Source organism: Nomascus leucogenys, chromosome 2 (assembly GCF_006542625.1).
Source record: "Nomascus leucogenys isolate Asia chromosome 2, Asia_NLE_v1, whole genome shotgun sequence".
NCBI lineage: Eukaryota > Metazoa > Chordata > Mammalia > Primates > Hylobatidae > Nomascus > Nomascus leucogenys.
Window position 1 is genome coordinate 121,496,496 of NC_044382.1, and position 19,548 is coordinate 121,516,043.

The 19,548-nt window shown below is 34.0% G+C and overlaps 1 protein-coding gene across 4 annotated transcripts in view; it reads left to right on the forward strand.

Moving 5' to 3' along the window:
- Positions 1–19,548, forward strand: part of YTHDC2 (YTH domain containing 2) — an 80,785-nt gene that overhangs the window by 27,381 nt on the left and 33,856 nt on the right. For all 4 annotated transcript variants that reach the window (XM_030817782.1, XM_003259840.2, XM_030817788.1 and 1 more), the window contains 9 exons: positions 102–250; positions 1,509–1,644; positions 7,303–7,429; positions 7,720–7,785; positions 11,911–12,089; positions 12,320–12,416; positions 12,497–12,584; positions 12,672–12,752; positions 14,769–14,851. In XM_030817782.1, the coding sequence (XP_030673642.1) occupies positions 102–250; positions 1,509–1,644; positions 7,303–7,429; positions 7,720–7,785; positions 11,911–12,089; positions 12,320–12,416; positions 12,497–12,584; positions 12,672–12,752; positions 14,769–14,851 (1,006 nt within the window). The remainder of the gene's footprint in view (positions 1–101; positions 251–1,508; positions 1,645–7,302; positions 7,430–7,719; positions 7,786–11,910; positions 12,090–12,319; positions 12,417–12,496; positions 12,585–12,671; positions 12,753–14,768; positions 14,852–19,548) is intronic.

Consider the following 19,548-nt stretch of genomic DNA (forward strand, 5'->3'; position numbering starts at 1 on the left):
TTTTAAGAGATACCAGATTCATATAATTTATTTAAACAAAGGAATACATTTCAAAAAGGAAATGATTTGTCTACATATTCTTTCTTTGGTAATTAATTTAGAAGAGAAACAACAAACCACACTTACAGAATGGTACTCAGCTCAAGAAAATAGTTTGAAGCCTGAATCTCAGAGGCAGAGAACTGTTCTAAATGTGACTGATGAGTATGACTTCCTGGATGATGGTGGTGATGCTGTCTTCAGTCAGCTGGTATGAACTCCCTGGTTTCCCACTGATATTTTGTGTGAAAATTGTGTAGGTTAAAGAACATTTTATGAGCTTAAAATTTTTTTTTTTTTTTATGAGGTGGAGTCTCGCTCTGTGGCCCAGGCTGGAGTGCAGTGGCGTGATCTCGGCTCACTGCAAGCTCCGCCTTCCGGGTTCACGCTGTTCTCCTGCCTCAGCCTCCCGAGTAGCTGGGACTACAGGCGCCCGCCACTGTGTCCCGCTAATTTTTTGTATTTTTAGTAGAGACAGGGTTTCACTGCGTTAGCCAGGATGGTCTTGATCTCCTGATCTCATGATCCACCCACCTCAGCCTCCCAAAGTGCTGGGATTACAGGAATGAGCCGCCGTGCCCAGCGAAGAGATTGTAATTTTTTACTGCATAGTTGAATGGTAATTCTCTTGGTTTATTTCAGACTACAACCAGTTTTTCAGAGCAACTGTCTACTCTTTAAAAAAATAATTTACCCTTTTCTTGAGCATGTGATAGTATGTAATGCAGATATGCTTGCAGTTTTCTACCAGTGTTTAAAGTTGTAATGTATCCAAATGAACTGTACATGAGTTTTTAAAAATACTTTTAGAGAATATTTAAAAATTGGTAATAAAAATTGTTATTTAACATCTTTATAGATATGCACACTAAATATACTATGTATATTATGATATGTATCTTATACGTTTATAGGATTATAACACATGCTATATATAAAAACATATAGTATAGACTTATTTGGGTCATGGAACAGCATTTTGACCATGTATATTTGTGGTTCTTAAGACTGGCTGTACATTCTGTCACCTGAGGGGCTTTTAAAGCCCTATGGAATCTGGCACCTTAGCAACGAGAGATTCTGATGCACTTGCTCTGGGGTGGGACCTGGCATCAGTATTAAAAAGCTCCAGGTGATAACTTCCCTTGATGTGCAGTTGGGAGAGAGAACTACTGATCTGTATGTGCATTTAACAACATCATATTGGAAGCACAATTAACATTGTGACTGGATCATAGTCCTTTGTTGAGAAACTCATTCTCAGATAAAAGTTGAGTATAAGGACTAGATACCGTATTGTGAGTGATAATGTTTGTGATGAAAGGAGAAATTTTTTTATGTCAAAGCCTTTGCTGTAATATCAGGATTAGTAGCCTTATGGCCATTGTGGCCATCTTATGTTCTTTGCAAGCAAATGTTACATTATTAGGTAATTTATGATAATTTATGATTTTTACTGTTTTTTGTAGACTGAAAAAGATGTGAATTGCCTTGAACCATGGTTAATAAAGGAAATGGATGCTTGTCTTTCTGATATATGGCTACATAAAGATATTGATGCCTTTGCTCAGGTCTTTCATCTCATTTTAACTGAAAATGTTAGTGGTAAGTTTATTTTAATTTTACAAAATTACCCTTGCAGTTATTTATGGTGGAAGTATAGTTTAATTCAAACCTATGTACTACCAATAATTGCACAACCAAAAATTTTATTTTTTAGGAGTATTTATTTTATTTCAAATGCACAAATCAGGATCTTATTACTAGCATAGCATAGTAGAAATAAATATTGTGTTAAATCAGATTCTTAAGCTAATATCTCCATTGCAGTTTGAAGAGCTATGTGATTATATGACAATCATGTGCAAAAACGCTGTTATGTGTATGTGTTGTGTATATGCTCTTGTTTTTCCCTTCCTTGGAAGGGATTTAGATGTCAAGTATTTATTCTTTCACCTAAACCCGAATTGATTACTTTCTTCTTGAAATATTTTACTCAGTTAACTTCCAGTATTTCATTCTTGGCTTATTTTCTTCTTATTTCTCTGGCTCTAACTTCTTGGTTTTCTTGGCAAGATCTTTTTCATTTTTTCTAATCTGCAAATATGAAATCTGCTAGGTCTCAATCCTTAAGACCTTAATTCTATGTATACTTACTCCTTAAGTGGATCTCAAATAGTCATTGCTTTAAATATCTATTTTAAATGGCCCCTAACTTTATGTCTCCAGACCTCACCTACCCCCTGATTTAAATATACCTTATCACTTGTTATCTCCAGTTGGATGTCTCTTAGGTGAATAAAATTGGATATGCCTTAAACAACTTCTGATCCCCTCCCTACGTACCTTCCTCTCAACCTGCACTTTTCTTGTGTTTCCCTTTTCAGTAAATGGTCACTATCATTCACCTAGTTGCTAAGGCAGCAGAGCATATAGAAAGTCTGCTGTCACATTGCACATATAATTCATTAGCAAATCCTGCTTACTTTGCATTCTAAAATAAATCGTGAATATGACCACTTTTCATTTCCTTTACTGTACATTTCACTCCCCCTACTGTACATTTCACTTGCCTAGTCCAAGCTAGCCTCTCTTCTGGACTATTGCAGTAGCCCATTAACCATTTCTGTTTTTATGTTACTGCAGTCTGTTCTCCACAGAAAAATAAGATTGATCCTTTCATAAAGGAAATTGGATCATTCCACTTGCCTGTTCTCAACTCTCCCAGGCTTCCAATTACACTGTGGATAAAAATCAAAGTCCTTTCCATGATTAGGCCTCTGGCTGCCTCCTTGATCTTATTTTCTGCCACTTGCCTCCTTGTTCACTGTGCCTAGACACACTTGTCTCCTTGATATTCTTCATGTATGCCAACACATTCCCTTCTTTGGGACTTTGGTTTGTTGTTTCCTATGCCTAGAAAACTATCTCCACTGGTAATCACATGGCCCAATGCCTACTTATTTAGGTCTCTGCTTACATATTGCCTTCTCAGAGGTCTTTTCTGATCACCTTACTAAAATTATACCCTTTTCTCACAGTATTTCCTTACTCTGCTTTATTACTCTTTATTGTACTTTCATTACCTGTCATGTTTTTTTATTTTTCATTACTTATTTCATCTACTAGAATGAAAACTATGCAGAAACTTTGTCAGTTTTACTTATCTCTGTATCACCAGAGATTCATCGTTTATTAAGTGCTGAAAAATCTTTGTTGAATAATGATATTATTATTATTATTATTGTTACTTTTGAGATGAAGTCTCGCTCTGTCACCAGGCTGGAGTGCAGTGGTGCGATCTTGACTCGCTGCAACCTCCGCTTCCCAGGTTCAAGTGATTCTTCTGGCTCAGCCTCCTGAGTAGCTGGGACGACAGGCGTGTGTCATCACGCCCAGCTAATTTTTTTGTATTTTTAGTAGAGATGGGGTTTCACCGTGTTGGCCAGGATGGTCTCAATCTCTTGACCTTGTGACCCACCTGCCTTAGCCTCCCAAAGTGCTAGAATTACAGGCGTGAGCCACCACACCCAGTCAAATAATGATATTACTTTTAAGCATCTTTACCATATGATAATCTGTTGGAAGATGTTTAGTGACGGGAAGTTCATTACCTTTCTTTTGAATTTGAATTGTTTCAGTAGTTAACTTTTTAGTATGTTGATGTGAAATCTAACTACATAGCATCTCCCTTTTTCTGCTTCTGGAGTTATCATATGTATTTATGCCTGACAGACTTCTAGGTATATGAAGATGATTATTCTTTTTCCTTTAAATTTTTTGTTTTTTTGGGCTGACTGTACCTATTACTTCAACTGTTCTTTAATATAACATGATATCTGGTCCTCTCCTTCCCTGGTCCGCCTTCGCTGGATGTGTTCTATTTTATCCCTTTTAAAAAGCATGGTATCCAGTTCTGAGTGTTAATCTCTTAGTAACCATCTTAGCCTAAAACCTTCTACTCTTTACTGATATTAATTCAGCCAACCCCATTGTCTTATTGATTCATATTGTTTTTGAAATTTTTAGTTCTTTTTTTAACTTATGATTTTATTAAATTAAATTATTTAATCATCATGTACTTGTTTTGAATTTTTTTGAGCTTGAGACATTCTGTTTATTCATTATAAATTTTATCTTAAAGTTAGATTTGGCCCATTGTTTCTGCTTAACAATTTTTTAAAAAAATTCTAATTGTTATCTATTACATTAATAAGCTTTCTCTGTTTGTTAATTTGAGGTGCCCGGGTCAATTACCAAGCATGTGATACGCCACAAGGGACTTTAGGTCAATATTTGGGTGTGGTTGTTCAAGCAGTTACAATCCTACACATCTTCTAGTCTAACTTCTTAAAAAATAAGTGGGGATTTTTTGACTTTTTTTTTCCTCTTTGTAAATGTATGTTGGCTCCTATTGATTTAGTTTTTAAAGCTCATTATTCTTTTTTGTTTTGTTTTGAAACAGAGTCTCATTTTGTCACCCAGGCTGGAGTGCAGTGGTGCGATTGTGGCTCACTGCAGCCTTGACTTCTGGGCTCAGGTGATTCTCCCACCTCAGCCTCCAGAGCTTTGAATTTAGATATTTCTAATATGCCCCAGACTGAATACTTCATCTCTTCTGCAAAACCTGTTTCTCTTCTTTTGTTGAAGAGCTGGCCAGGCTCGTTTCGAACTTCTGGGCTCAAGTGACCTGCCCACCTTTGCCTCCCAAAGTGCTGGGATTACAGACATGAGCCACTGTGCTTGGCCCTCATTATTGATTTTTTGAAAAATAATTGATCTCCATTTTTAAAAGTAACTTTTTGGATTTGAAAGTGTAGATATTTGTTCATCTGCAGTTTTCTGGCATTCTTTCTTTTTCCATTATTTTAAAAAATATTTACTCTGAAGAGTTTAGAAATCTTACTTGAAAGTTAAGGAATTTAAATTCTGAAAACAGTGACTTTAAAATATTTATGATGCATTTTAAGTATTTAAGTATTATCCTTAGCTGTCTTCCTGATATTTCTTTAGTGAATACTAGACTGTTAATTTGATTATAGTCATCCTGTGTAGACTCAGGTCTCTCCTCTGCTCTTATGTACAGTTTGTACATTTCCCAGAGTCTGGTATTATTATGTCTTAAGCCATGTGAGGAAAACTAAAATGTTACAGTAGCTCAATCATTCACTTCACATCTTTTTATTTCACTTCTAAAATCTCAACCCTTAATTTGCACCAGAACTGAAAATATGTCATATGATTTAGGAAACTCTGGGCTTCATAGATTTCTCTTTAGTACCATCATTTTCCCCATGATCATGTAGAAGTAGCTAATAATCAGTTAAGACTTGACATTCTCTGTCATACTTACTATATCTATTGCTGCATTACAAATGATTCTAACACTTAGAAGCCTGAAACATTTATTATCTCACATAGTTTCTGAGAGTCAAGAATCTGGGAGTGGTTTAGCTGAGTGGTCTGGCTCCAAGTCTCTCATGAGGTTGTGGTTAAACTGTTGGTAGGGGCTGCATTCATCTGAAGCTTTTTGGGGCTGGAGGGTCTGCTTTCAAGAAGCCTCACTTACATAACTTTTGGCAAGAGTCCTTAGTTTGTTGCTGGCTGTTGGCAGAATAGCCATGAGTTCTTGTCAACTGCCCTTCTCAATAGGGATGCCTTATTCTACCTGTGAGGTGGCAGCTGGCTTCTCTGAGAGTGATTCAAGAGAGAAAGAAAAAGAGCAGGAAGAAGTTGTAGTTACTTTTTATGACCTAGTTTCCAGAGTTGCACACCACCTCTTTCACGTTATTCTGTTCATTAGAATGAGTCACTTAGTCCAGTTTATATTCAGGGAGAAGGGAATTAGGCTCTACCTCTTGAAGGGAGGAGTGTTAAAAATGTTTTAAATGTTTCACATTTATTGATATCCTTCAGCTCAAAATGCTACTCAAAGGCCATTAATTGAATATTCAGTTGAAGAAGTAATTTTCATACAATGAGTACAGATCAAAATAAATTGGCCTTTTAAAATGCCTGACCATCCCAGACTTATTGAATCTGAATCTTGGAGTAAGGTATGGCTATGTGTGCTTTTTAAAATACAAAGCAGAAACAACAACAACAACAAACCCACCCGAAAAAACGAACCCCGAAGCAAAATAAAAATACATGCGATTATATATTTGTCCAAATCCATAAAATGCACAAAACCAAGAGTGAATCCTAATGTAAACTATGGACTTTGGTTGATGTGTCAGTGCAAGTTCATCAGTTGTAACAAATGTTCCACTCTGGTGGGGGATGTTAGTGGGGGAGGCTATGCATGTGTGAGGCAAGGGACATATGGGATATACTTGTATTTTCCTCTCAGCTTTGCTGTGAACCTAAAACTTGTTCTAAAAAAATAGTCTTAAAAAGAAAGCCTGAGGCAATTTTCTTGTCTCTGCCCCACTTTAAAAGAACACTGATTTATATTGGTAATGGATACTGTGTTTCAGAGTGTTTATTAAATAGAAGATAATTGGGTATACATACTGTATATGAAAGATTAAAATTTTCCTTTTGTAGTTATCTTAAATTTTACTATTGAGGGTTTTTAAAAATGAAATCTTAATGAAATTACCAATTTTGTAATTTAAGCAAATTAGTGCTAAGCAATTACATTGAATTGCTTGAGAAATATATTCTAGGAAGAAACTTCAATAGAACTTTAATTATTTTTCTAATGTAAGGGTTTTATGGGAAATAAACTTTCTGTCAGTGTTAATCCCATTAAATGTCTTATAAAATAGCCTTGAATGGGGGATTAAAAGCAAAGTGAAATAACAACAAAACATTGTCTCAAACATTGCATTTGAAGCTTTTAAGTATTCATTACTAGTTACTGATGAAAATTAACTTTTAAATTGTTTAATTATATCTTGTCATTTGGTGAACAAGGTAATATCTAGATTTAGGAAGATTATTTAAGGTTATGCAAGTTAATAGCTTTTGTTTTCTGTTAAAATAATATAGATGAGCTTAAAACAGTTTAACAGTGATCTTTCCTCCTCCTACCTTCCAACCGACAGTCTTTATTCTATTTACACTAGACGTATCATAACAGATTGCTGTAGATGATCTAAGTGAAGGGTTATATAGTGCTGTCATTATGTAGTTAAGGAGCAAGTCTCAGGCTAATTATCCTGAAACTCAGTTCTGCTATTTCACATTTTTTAAAGAGTGAAAATGGTTTTAAGTAGTTTGGAAATTTAAGTTTTATTTATCTTTTCCTTTTTTTAGTTGATTACAGACATAGTGAAACCAGTGCAACAGCTCTGATGGTTGCTGCAGGACGTGGCTTTGCAAGTCAAGTAGAACAGTTAATCAGTATGGGAGCCAATGTCCATAGTAAAGCATCAAATGGCTGGTAATTTTAAACTACATTGATTCTGTATATATCTTTGTATAGCTGCACATATCTTTTTTGATTTCTTATGTTTGTCTTTATATTAAAAACTATTGTGTAATAATTGCTGGTGAATTTCTGTTTTAATGGGTCAATAATTTTGAATGACTTGTTTTTTAACTATAATTTATCTTATTTTTTATTTAAAAAGTTTTTTGAAAAGACAAGGTCTTGATGTTGCCCAGGCTAGTCACGAACTAGTTCTACAATTTTGATGACATCTTTCTTATATATCCTTTGAATTTTGGCAGGATGGCATTGGATTGGGCTAAACACTTTGGGCAGACTGAAATTGTGGATCTTCTAGAATCTTACAGGTAAAACTTTATACTATTTTAAGTTCTACCTTCTTTTAAAAAAGAGCTTCACCATATAAATTATGGACTATACAAATGTAAACCATTTATCATCTTTTATCCAGAGATTTTTTCTTGTGTGATTCTAAGGAAATTTTCTGTCTGATCTACCATGGTATAATATTTGTCTTATTTTAAGAAATCAGAAGAGGGATTTCCAATTAAACATGGTAGATGCAACATAAGTATTTATCTCTGCATTTTCTCAAACCTTTTACATTTCCCAAAACCTCACTGAAATGACAGTGAAGCAATATAAAGAAATTTAAAAGGTGTAAACCAAAGTCAAAGAGAATGGAAGAGGACAGGGCAACTGATAGAAGATGTTAATTTTGGGATGATAGCTGCTTGATTGACTTAGCAGAACTAAGAAAACTCACAGTGCCAATGAGAAACACTCATTTTAGCTTTGGAACTCCTTAGAGGCTCATTCAGTGGCCTTTGAGTGAAGCAGTAAAACAAAATTAGTTATCAAAGAGAAAACTTAGAATACAAAACTATAATAAAAGATATTGCATTCATGAAATAAAAACAGTGTGCTATCAAAAAGGAACAGAACACGAATCTTTGTTCAGATTTTGTCTTCATGAGGCTGACCTAAATTTGCCCTATCTGATATTACAATCAACCCTCCACGCACTGTCCATCCTCTTTAACCTGTTCTACGTATTCTTTTTTTCTCCAGAAGCCCTACCACCCTCTGATACACTATATAATTTACTTGTTCACTGTTTTATTGGTTTATTGTCTATCTCTTCTCCCTACTAGAATGTAGTAAGCTTATTGTCTGCGTGTTCAAGAACAGCAATAGATGTAGTAGATGTGCAGTGAATATTTGTTGAGTGAATGAATAAATAAGAAGTAATTATTTTAAATTAAAAATATGATAGAAAAAAAGAAGAGTTACAAGATAAAATTTAGAAAATTGCTTACAGAGTAGGAAAATTGTAGAAAAAACATAAGAAAATTTGCTTCCTGTGTACTCCTTTATTAGGAAACTTGGAGAATGTGCTTCACAAAAAAGAAGTAAAAGCAAAAACAAAAAATGGGGGGAAAAAAAACGGGTAAAACCGGGCAGGTACAGCACAGAGGATAGGTGAAAGGAATGCTCAGGATGCTGGTGCAGAGGATTGTTTTGATGACACCTGTGTCTGGTAGGCCTGATCGCATAGGAACAGAAGATGTGGGGCTCTAGAGGGAGGTCTCTGGGGGGGAAAAAATTTACCTGGCATTCTTAATCATATTAAAAAGCTTTATGAATCTGTTAGATAATTTGGGAAGAATTACTATCAGATCACAGAAAACTAAGCAAATAAAAATTAGACAGTTGTTACTCTAGGAAAAACAAAAAGTTACACAAGAAAGGAGGTATAATCATAGTATATTATTAGGCTAAGCAGTAAATGTTTACCAGTGATAGTAAAGTAAAGGCTGAATGAAGATTTAACAAAAATTGTAGGAACTGGCGTGGGTGGTAAGTGTAGGGAAGTGGAAGTGGTAACCTCATTTTTCATTAGTTGGGGGTTCACAGATAATGACTACATTGTTAAAACAATAAATAGCAGAAAATGAGTGTTACTTAGAAATATGACAGCAAATACTAAAAGAAATGGCTAAAACAATACAATAGTCCTAAGCAGTGTGACTAGGAGTTTTTGTTATAACTTCTATAAAACCGTTTATTACCACTATGTATATGTATTGCTTTGATTTAGCAAAAAAAGAAAAATCACAAGGGAATCCTGTAAAACCAATCAAATTAATTGTCTTTTAGATAGAAATTTTAGATAAATTTAGATTAGATATTTAAATAAATTATGAAGCTTTCAGATTAGATATTTAAAGAAAATTTTGAATATATAGTATATTTTATAATACGTTGAAAGCTTCTGTTTTCAACCTTTAGAGACTCAAAAAAGAAAACAATGGAGCCTGAAGTTAAAATATATTAAAATATCTGTTATTCAAGAACATATAAAATGTTTTATTTGACCTGGGTTTTTGTAGATGTAAAATTGGAAATGTAGTCTCAGACATTTGAAATTAGTCGTGACAGTGAGTCTCAAAATTCTTGATAGGTTTAAATGCTATTTCTGATATGGTAGGTTTAGTTGTCATTTCAATAATAACACCCAGAACTTGCAGTCCTTTTATTATTAACACTTTGAATGTTCCAGACATTCTTATGGTGTTAAGTAAAGCTCACTAGATACTACAGGTTACCAGGTAAAGCGTTTATCTGGATAATATTTTAATTATCCTGGCTAACTGGGGTTTCTTTTTATTTGATAGAGCATGAAATTATCAATTACAAATTTCAGGTATTTAAAATTAAATATATTATTATGTTTACTGGATTACTGATAATTTATATCCAAAGATTATAGCTTTAAACAGAATATAATGTCTTCTTCATTTATGTGTTAAAAATTAAAAAACAATAAACTTACAGTGTTTTAAAGTAGATCTTGAAATTGACAAGAGCTGAGAACACATGGACACAGGGAGGGGAACATCACACACCAGGGCCTCTTGAGGGGTTGGGGGATAGGGGAGGGATAGCATTAGGAGAAATACCTAATGTAAATGATGGGTTGATAGGTGCAGCAAACCTCCATGGCACGTGTATATGTATGTAACAAACCTGCACGTTCTGCACATGTATCCCAGAACTTAAAGTATAATAAAAAAATTTACAAGAGCCAATTATTAAGTTGTAGAAGTTTAATACTTTTCCCATTGAAAACAGTCTCATGTTATGTTTCTGCTAAATTCTTTGAGATTGGATTTAGTTGAACTTCCTAGAAATTCTGTTGATAATTGCTAGTGATAGCAATAGTTTACATTTTTACATGTAAGATGAAGCAAGGCATTTATTTCAGTAATTTATGTTGATTCTTGCTTTTGGAAAAAGCATAATCAACTTGCTTTTAGTATAGAATTTTCTAATTAACAGTCATGTTAAGTTGGTACCTATTGAGTTTTTTAAAAATGTGAACTGTACATCAGAATATTGTTTATAATAGTAAATAGATACAACCTATTAAGAAAACATAAATGATAGCTGAAAGTTTGTGGTTTTTAAGTTTTATTGAGATATAATTAATATACCATATAATTCACCCATTTAGGTACACAATTCAATGGTTTTTCATATGTTCACAGACTTATGCAATCATCACCACAATCAATTTTAGAACAGTTTCATCACCACAAAAAGAAACTTGTACCCATTAGGTATTTCTCCCTATTCCCCCCCAACTCTCCTAGGCCTCCTCCAGCTCTAGACCAACCACTAATCTACTTCCAGTTTCTATAGATTTGTCTATTTTGGACATTTTGTATAAATGAAATCATGTGATATGTGGTTTTTGTGATTGGCTTTTTTCAGTTAGCATAAAATATCCATGTTGTAGCATTATTTTTACGACTAATAAATATTCTATGGATATACCAAAGTTTGTATATTTGTCAATTGATGAACACTTAGGTTTTTCCACTTTCTGAGTATGAATAATACTGGTATGAATATTTGTGTACAATTTTTATGTGGATATATCTTTTTCATTTCTCTTATATATACACCTAGGAGTGGAATTGCTGGGGCATATGGTAACTCTATGTTTAACTTTTTGAAGAACTGCCACATTGTTTTCCAAAGCAGCTTTACCATTTTACATTTCCACCAGCAATGCATGAGGGTTTAAATTTCTGCACACCCTCTGCGACACTTGTTATTGTCTGTCTTTTTGACTGTTGTCATCCTAGTGGGTGGGAAGTGGTATTTCACTGTGGTTTTGATTTGCATTTCCCTGAGAGCTAATGATGTTGAACATCTTTTCATGTGCTTATAGGCCATTTGTATATTTACTTTGGAGAAATGCCTTCAGGTTGTGTTTTTCTAAAAGCATTCATTGCCAAATTTTACTTTGAATAATGTGCTTGAAATCAAAACATGAATCATATTATAGCTAGGACATTAAGTGTCACTTACCTTACCTTCCTTAGGGAATATTGGAAATTTGAAGGACATAAGGATTACTTTTTTTAATGGAAATTGACATGGTCTTTTTTTTTTTTTTTTAGTGCTTCACTGGAATTTGGAAATCTGGATGAAAGTTCTCTGGTTCAAACAAATGGAAGTGACCTCAGTGCTGAAGACAGAGAGCTCCTGAAAGCTTATCATCATAGTTTCGATGATGAAAAAGTAGACTTGGATTTGATCATGCATCTTCTATACAATATCTGCCATACTTGTGATGCTGGTAAATAAGTGTTGTCTAAAAGAACTGGAGCAAAATATATACTTTAAGAATTAATATTTTAAGTGTACAAATTTTTATATAATTGCACTGATAGTAGTAAGTGAATAATCTCATGTCATCTTATGATAGTTTACCAGTACTTGAAAACATGTGATATAGATTTTTATAATTCTGTTGATTGCCTCTGATTCACAATGAGATTTAATATTAAAAAGGCATTCTTCTCCAAGGTGCAGTACTAATTTTTGTGCCTGGATATGACGAAATTGTTGGACTGAGAGATCGCATCCTGTTTGATGACAAGCGGTTTGCTGACAATACACATAGGTAAGGGCTAAAGCCTTATATCTGTTGCTTAAAATAACAGACAGGTCCTATAGTGTATTTTCTCTTTCAATTGTCAACAGATATCAAGTCTTTATGCTTCATTCAAATATGCAAACATCCGATCAAAAGAAAGTATTAAAAAACCCACCTGCAGGTGTTCGAAAAATAGTAAGCTTCATAAAATCTTCTTTTTAACACTTTTATTAGTTATTTTTTCTGTTTTTATATTAACTTTAAAGTAATATCTTGTTGCAGATCCTTTCCACCAATATTGCTGAAACCAGCATCACAGTCAATGATGTTGTCTTTGTTATTGATTCTGGTAAGGTGAAAGAGGTATGTATGGGTAAGTTGTAGTTTTACTTAAATGAAGGAGTTTAAGCTCTACTTCAACAAATGCTTTTATTTATTATTTAGTCATTTTTCTTTTAATTTTACCTCTACTCAAGACAGCTTGGACCAGCACATGCTTTTATAAGCAGAATTTAAGAAAAATGTCTGGTTCTAGATAAATTTAACATACGAAATATTGATTTTACTAAATATTCTGCCTTAAATAATTCAGTATATAGAATCAATTTTTGTTATTTTAACAAAGTACACAAAAATGTAGCTTTGCTCACCAAATACTAGGAAGAAAGTAAGGGTTTGGTTAGTTATAGTGAAAATGTTGTCACACAGTACGGGAATTTGATTACATATTTTTTATGTTTTCCTTCTACATATAGACATGGATTATGTCCTTGTTCACTGTTAAATCTTTAGTGCCTCACCTATAGCAGGTGTTCAAAAGATACTCAGTTCAAGAGAACCATGCTGAAAGAAAGCAAAGAAATAGATAAACCATGGGATAACCAGCTAAATTGGACTTAACACTTGCTTTTGTAAAAAAAGTTTCATTGGAACTCAGCTACGTCTACTTTTACCTTTTCTCTATGGTTGCTGCCTTCACGCTGCAAGGCAGATTGGAGTATTTGTAACAGAGACCCTCTCAAAGCCAAAATATTTACTATTTGAAAGTCCTTTTCAAAAGCAGCCAACCTTTGTTATAAAACAAAAAAGGCATTTATTTCCTTTTAGTAATGGAATGCCCAGCAGGGGTTCCTAACTTTTGGTAGATAACGTTCGCTGAAAAAATGAAAGTGGTAAAGATAATTGATTTTTCAAGGGAAGAGATATTATTCATGTGTGGCAAGCAAATTATGTCTATTTAGTGGATATAAATGATCATTTTTAATGTGGAAAAAGTAATTGCCTTATGTTTTCAATGTAATTTTAAGGAATATTTTATAGAAAATAAAATTTTATTATAAAAATTGGCCATATGCATTAAAATTGAATAAAGGTGGGATAAATTTTATTTTTATATAATAGTACATTAATGAGTATTATCACTAAAAATCTTAATGGTGAGCCAATGAAAATTCAGATTTTATTGCCCTAAAATTACCTAAAGTGGATAAAGTGGGTTTTGAATATTTTAGAAAGTTCCTTTAGGTGTTATTTATTTATTAAGTAACTGAAATTTAAAACATGGGTAGTGTCAAAAGTTATTTAACATACAAAATTGACAAATGTAATATTATATTAAAAACTAAGAAGCTGTTTTCTAAAAATTTTATAAACCATTGTGCAAACATTTTTATTTGCTCTATGCAGTTATTTTATGAAAGAGAAAGGATAAGTACCGAGTGACTGAAATACATGTTCTAGTTAGGCTTGTATTTCTTTAAAATATTTCTCTACAATAAATTTTCACTATAGGTTATTTGAAGAAGTATGTGGGTAACAATGGTTCTTTTTTACTTTCTTCATTGTAACATTCAGGAAAGGCTAACTTTGTTAGTAGCTCAGCAGGAGGTAAAGTGGAAGTGGTTAAAAATATTTCTCTTTGGGATAAGATTATTGATTGTTATTCTTACTCTGCAAGGTTAGGTCCCTGAAAAGTATTTCAGAAAATGTCTTTCCTTAATCTTCTTATTCTCCACAATGATGCAAATCTGATAGAAAAACGACCTCAAGGGAATAGATCAGTTCTCTCCAATCTTGATGTCTTATGAGAACTGGCTGCCATTATCCAGCTGTGGCAGAGAGCAACAGATAGCTTAGCAGAGCACAGAATGGGGAAGTTTTACGCTCTTCTGAGTTTAGTTTTTAAATCCTTTTTTCTTAGTACGTTTGTAACCAGAAAATCAGGGTTTTTTAAAAATCAGTACTGCTGTTTTAATTATTTAATCAAGAGAGGACTTTGAATTAAACTTCTGGCATGTTAAAATATGTTGATAACATTTCTTGCTATTACCTTTTGAATACCTTTTATATTCTAACATAAAGATGGTTTAAATATTACAGAAATCCTTTGATGCTCTGAATTTTGTTACAATGTTAAAAATGGTATGGATTTCCAAAGCTAGTGCCATACAGCGGAAAGGCAGGTAATATATATTTAATGTATATTCATTCAATTGCCTGTAAAATGGAAACATTTTTATATGCATTACACATTTATCATATATTCCACGTTTGATAATAGTTTTCATGTTAAAATTTTTATATTATTTTTGCAAAGCAAGCCATTTTAATACTTCTTTAAAAGTTGAATGTAGGTTATGTTAAAATTAAAAATTTTTGCCTAGTTAAATGTACATTCAGGTGTAAGAAGCTTAAAAAACAAAACGAAAAATTCTAAACATATGCAATATAGGACAAAGAGCTAATTTCCTTATTATATAAAAAAGCTCTTTGAAATCAACTAAACACCAATAATCCAGTTAAAATGGATAAAGAGCACAAATAGGCAGTTTACCAAAATAAAAATTGTGTATGTCCTAGTAATACGTTATCCTCACATATACTACCTAATATGTATCAAAATAAATGCAAATTAATGAGATATTATTTTTTGACTCTCAGATGGGCATTGATGAAAATGTTTAACAGTATGTACAATATAGAGGAAAAACACGGGCCAGTAGTCTTTCATATTTTACTGATGGGAGTGTAGATTGATGTGACTTCTCCAGAGTGCAGTTTGAAACTATTTATCCAAATCTACTCTTTCACCGTAGATTCCACTTGTCATAATTTATCCTGAGTATGCTTGCACACGTGTGCAAAGATGTATGTTTAAGTCTGCTCTTTGAAGCATTGTTTATAATAATGTAAAGCCTGGGAACAGTGTGGTGTCCATCAATACTGAAGTGATTAAATAAATTATAGCCACACAGTGGCTTTTTAGGTAGTTGTTAAAAGGAAAAATGTAGATCTATGTGTTCTTTTGTGGAATGAGTTTTCAGGATGCATTGTTAATTGAAAGGATATAGAACATGCATCTAGTAGTCTTTTGTGGTAAGAAAAATACATGTGTGTTTGTGTATATATTTTGACACAAATGCATCGAGAAGTCTGGGAGAAATATTAAAAAACAGTGAATGGTTATTAACTCTGAGAAGGAGGATTTGTGGGGTTCTTGGAGTAAGGAGACAATTTTTTTTTTTGTAATTTGGTTATTTTACTATGTGTTTGGGTTACTTTTTAATTTTCAAAAGATAACATTAAAAAGTATCATTTTCAGTAAATGTTTATCTTGCATTTTATTATAATTAGCAAGAAAACATGAAATGCTGACTTTAAAAGAATGCCTCATATGCTGAAGACTCATATGCATTATTTCTTTACCTTGTAACTTCATAGAGTGCCCATGAGGGCTTTGTTGTTGTTTTGTCAGTTGTTTTCTTATTACTAATAGTGGCTTGATACATTAAGCTGGACGTCTATGCTATTAATAGTATATTATTGTGAGTAAGGCTGGGTGTAGTGGCTCATGCTTGTAATCCCAGCACTTTGGGAGCCTGAAGTGGAAGGATCGCTTGAATCTAAGAGTCTGAGACTAGCCTGGGCATCATAGTGAGACCTTGTCTCTACAAAAAAATTAAAAAATCAGCTAGGTGTGGTGGCACAGGCCTGTGGGCCTAGCTGCTTGGGAGGCTAAGGTGGGAGGATCATTTGATCCTAGGAGGTCAAGGCTGCAGCTGCCGTGAGCTGTGATCATACAACTCCACTCCAGCCTGAGCGACAGAGCCAGACCCTGTCTCAAAAAAAATAAAATAACAAATAGTATATTATTGGAGATGAAGGCCAGAACTGTAAAAATTTTCATTGCCATTTTTCAACAAATATTTATCAAAAGTCTTCCCTGTGCACATGTTACGGATCCAGTGATAAATAAACCATAACCTGATAGGTAAAGCTGGAGGTAGGGCAAATGTTGCAGGCCATATGTGAGTCCAGTAAATTAAGCAATTTTAATACAGTGTTATTTGTGCTACAACTGGATGTTTCCAGAGTTGTTAAGATTGAATCTGAGACAATTGTGAATAAAGGAGGAGTTGTGGAAAGGCATTTTTAAAAGGCAGAGGGAAAGTATAACCAAGTATACTTATTTACCTAAAGGCAAGAGTGAATAGGATGGATGTTTGGATAGAATTTAGTTTAGAGAATAGTGAAAAATGAGCTGAAAGTTGGGGATAAGTTCTTAAGGACCATTTTGAGTTTTCTCTCTTTTTTAAAAAAATAAACAGTGGGATGACATGAGTATAGTATCCTTTCAGCTCTCTGAAGAATGGATTGGCAGGGACAAAAATGATGGTAGGAGGACCCAGCAGGAGGCTCCTTCATTAGTACTTTCCTATAATAAGGGAGAGATGAAAGTAGTCTGGATTGTTTTAGTGGTGGTGGAAATAAAAATAAATAGATAATTAATTCAAGAGATACTAAAGAAAGTAATGTTGGTGATTGATTGTGTATGTAGGGGGTGAGGGGTAAGGAAGAGAGTGGAGTTAAGGATGTCATCCAGGTTTCTGTCTTAAAAAATTGGACAGTAGTGCCATAGTCAGATAGGGAAAATGGGAAGAATGTTTTCTCTGGGGAGAATAATTAATTTTTGGTTATTTTGAGTTTGAGTTGCCTGTAGAAAATCTAAGTGGATTGGGAGGCTGAGGTGGGCAAATCACAAGGTCAGGAGTTCGAGACCAGCCTGGCCAACATGGTGAAACCCTGTCTCTAATGAAAATACAAAAATTAGCCAGGCGTGGGGGTGGACGCCTGTAATCCCAGCTACTGAGGAGACTGAAGCAGGAGAATCGCATGAACCTGGGAGGCAGAGGCTGCATTGAGCCGAGACCATGCCATTGCACTCCAGCCTGGGTGACAGAGCAAGACTCCGTCTCAAAAAAAAAAAAAAAAAAAAAAAATCTAAGTAGAGCTGTCTAAGGAGTTTCTAAAGTGTAGGCCTAGAATTAGGATAAGAAGATATAATGCAGATGGAAATTGAGGTTATGAATATAATTAAAGTTACTTCAGAGGAGAGGGTAGTGTAAGAAGAGCAGATGGCTGAGGGTTCAATCTCAGAGGACCATAAACATTTAAGGACTAGGCAAATATAGAAATCTCTTAGAGGAGCCTGGACATAAGTCAGAGGCCGAAGAGTATAGTGTAGGGAAGTATAAGCGGTCTTCAAAAACTTTGTGGAAAATGCATCTTATGAAAAAAATTATGCATGGAGTTCAAAATTTTTTTACACCAAAATAAACTCATATTAACTTATTATAACATGTCTGAACAGGATCTGATTTGAGGCACTAAGAAAGATAAGACATCAGTTTGAAAAAAGCCCCTATCAGAGCAACATGAATTCTTCTAAAATTGAAGTAAGAGCAAATATCACATTTATGGTGACAGTGCCCTGAATAAATCAGCAGTTTACAAATGGGTAACTCATTTTAAGAAGGGACGAGATGATGTTAAAGATAAAGCCCATAGCAGCAGACCATCCATGTCAATTTGTGAGGAAAAAAAATCTCATTTGTGCCCTAGTTGAAGAGGACCAACAATTAACGCACAAAAATAGCCAACACTATAGATACCACAATTGGTTCAGGTTACCCAATTCTGACTGAAAAATTAAAAATTGAGCAGACTTTCCACTTGATGGGTGCCAAAACCATTGCTTCTAGATCAACTGCAGACAAGAGCAGAGCTTTCAATGGAAATTTTAAACAATTGGAATCAAGGTCCTGAAGCATTTCTTGGAAGAATTCTAACAGAAGATGAACCATGCATGGCTTTACCAGTATGATCCTGAACACAAAGAACAATCGAATTAGTGACTACCAAGAGGTAGAAGTGGTCCAGTCAAAGCAAAAGTGGACTGGAGGTCATGGCAACAGTTTTTTGGGATGCGCAAGGCATTTTGCTTATTGAGTTTCTGGAGGGCCAAAGAACAGTAACTTCTGCTTATTATGACAGTGTTTTGAGAGAGTTAGCTAAAGCTTTAGCAGAAAAACCCATAGGAAAGCTTGACTAGAAAGTCCTTCTCCACCACAGCAATGCTCCTGCTCATTCCTCTCATCAAACAAGGGCAATTTTATGAGAGTTTTGGTGGGAAATCATTAGGCATCCACCTTATAGTCCTGGCTTGGCTCCTTCTGAATTCTTTTATTTTCTAATCTTAAAATACCTATAAAGGACTCCCATTTTTCTTAGGGTAATAATGTAAAACTGCATTGATATAATTACATTCCCTGGACCCTCAGTTCTTTAGGGAGGACTAAATGGCTGGTGTCATCACTTACAAAAGTGTCTTGAACTTAATGGTTGAGAAATTTTTTTTTTCTCTTTTAATTCCATTTTTCCACAAACTTTTTGAAGTCCTCTTGTATTTGATGAAGGAAAGAGTTGATCAATAATGTCAGATTTTATAGCTCTTATAATGTGTTATAGTGATGATTGCCTATCTGGGTTGTGAGCTCCATGAAGACAAGAATATTTCTATATCTCTATCCCTTAGCATAGCTAGTCCTGCCATTAGCTGATATAGTGACTTTGGGTGAATTTAGGAGACTGCTTTTCTTCCAGGTATTTTTCTGCTGCTTCATAGAAAATTATGCAAGTCTTTATGATGACAGGATAAATGGCATTCCCTTGGAGCTGTGTAATGCATAATTTGTACAACTCTAATCACTGGGCCTGAACACAGTGCTTGATAGAAGCTCAGTAAAATTGATTGAATTTAAATTACCAATATTCATTCATGCTTTGTTTTTTGCTCACTTTTATATGTATGCTATTTCTT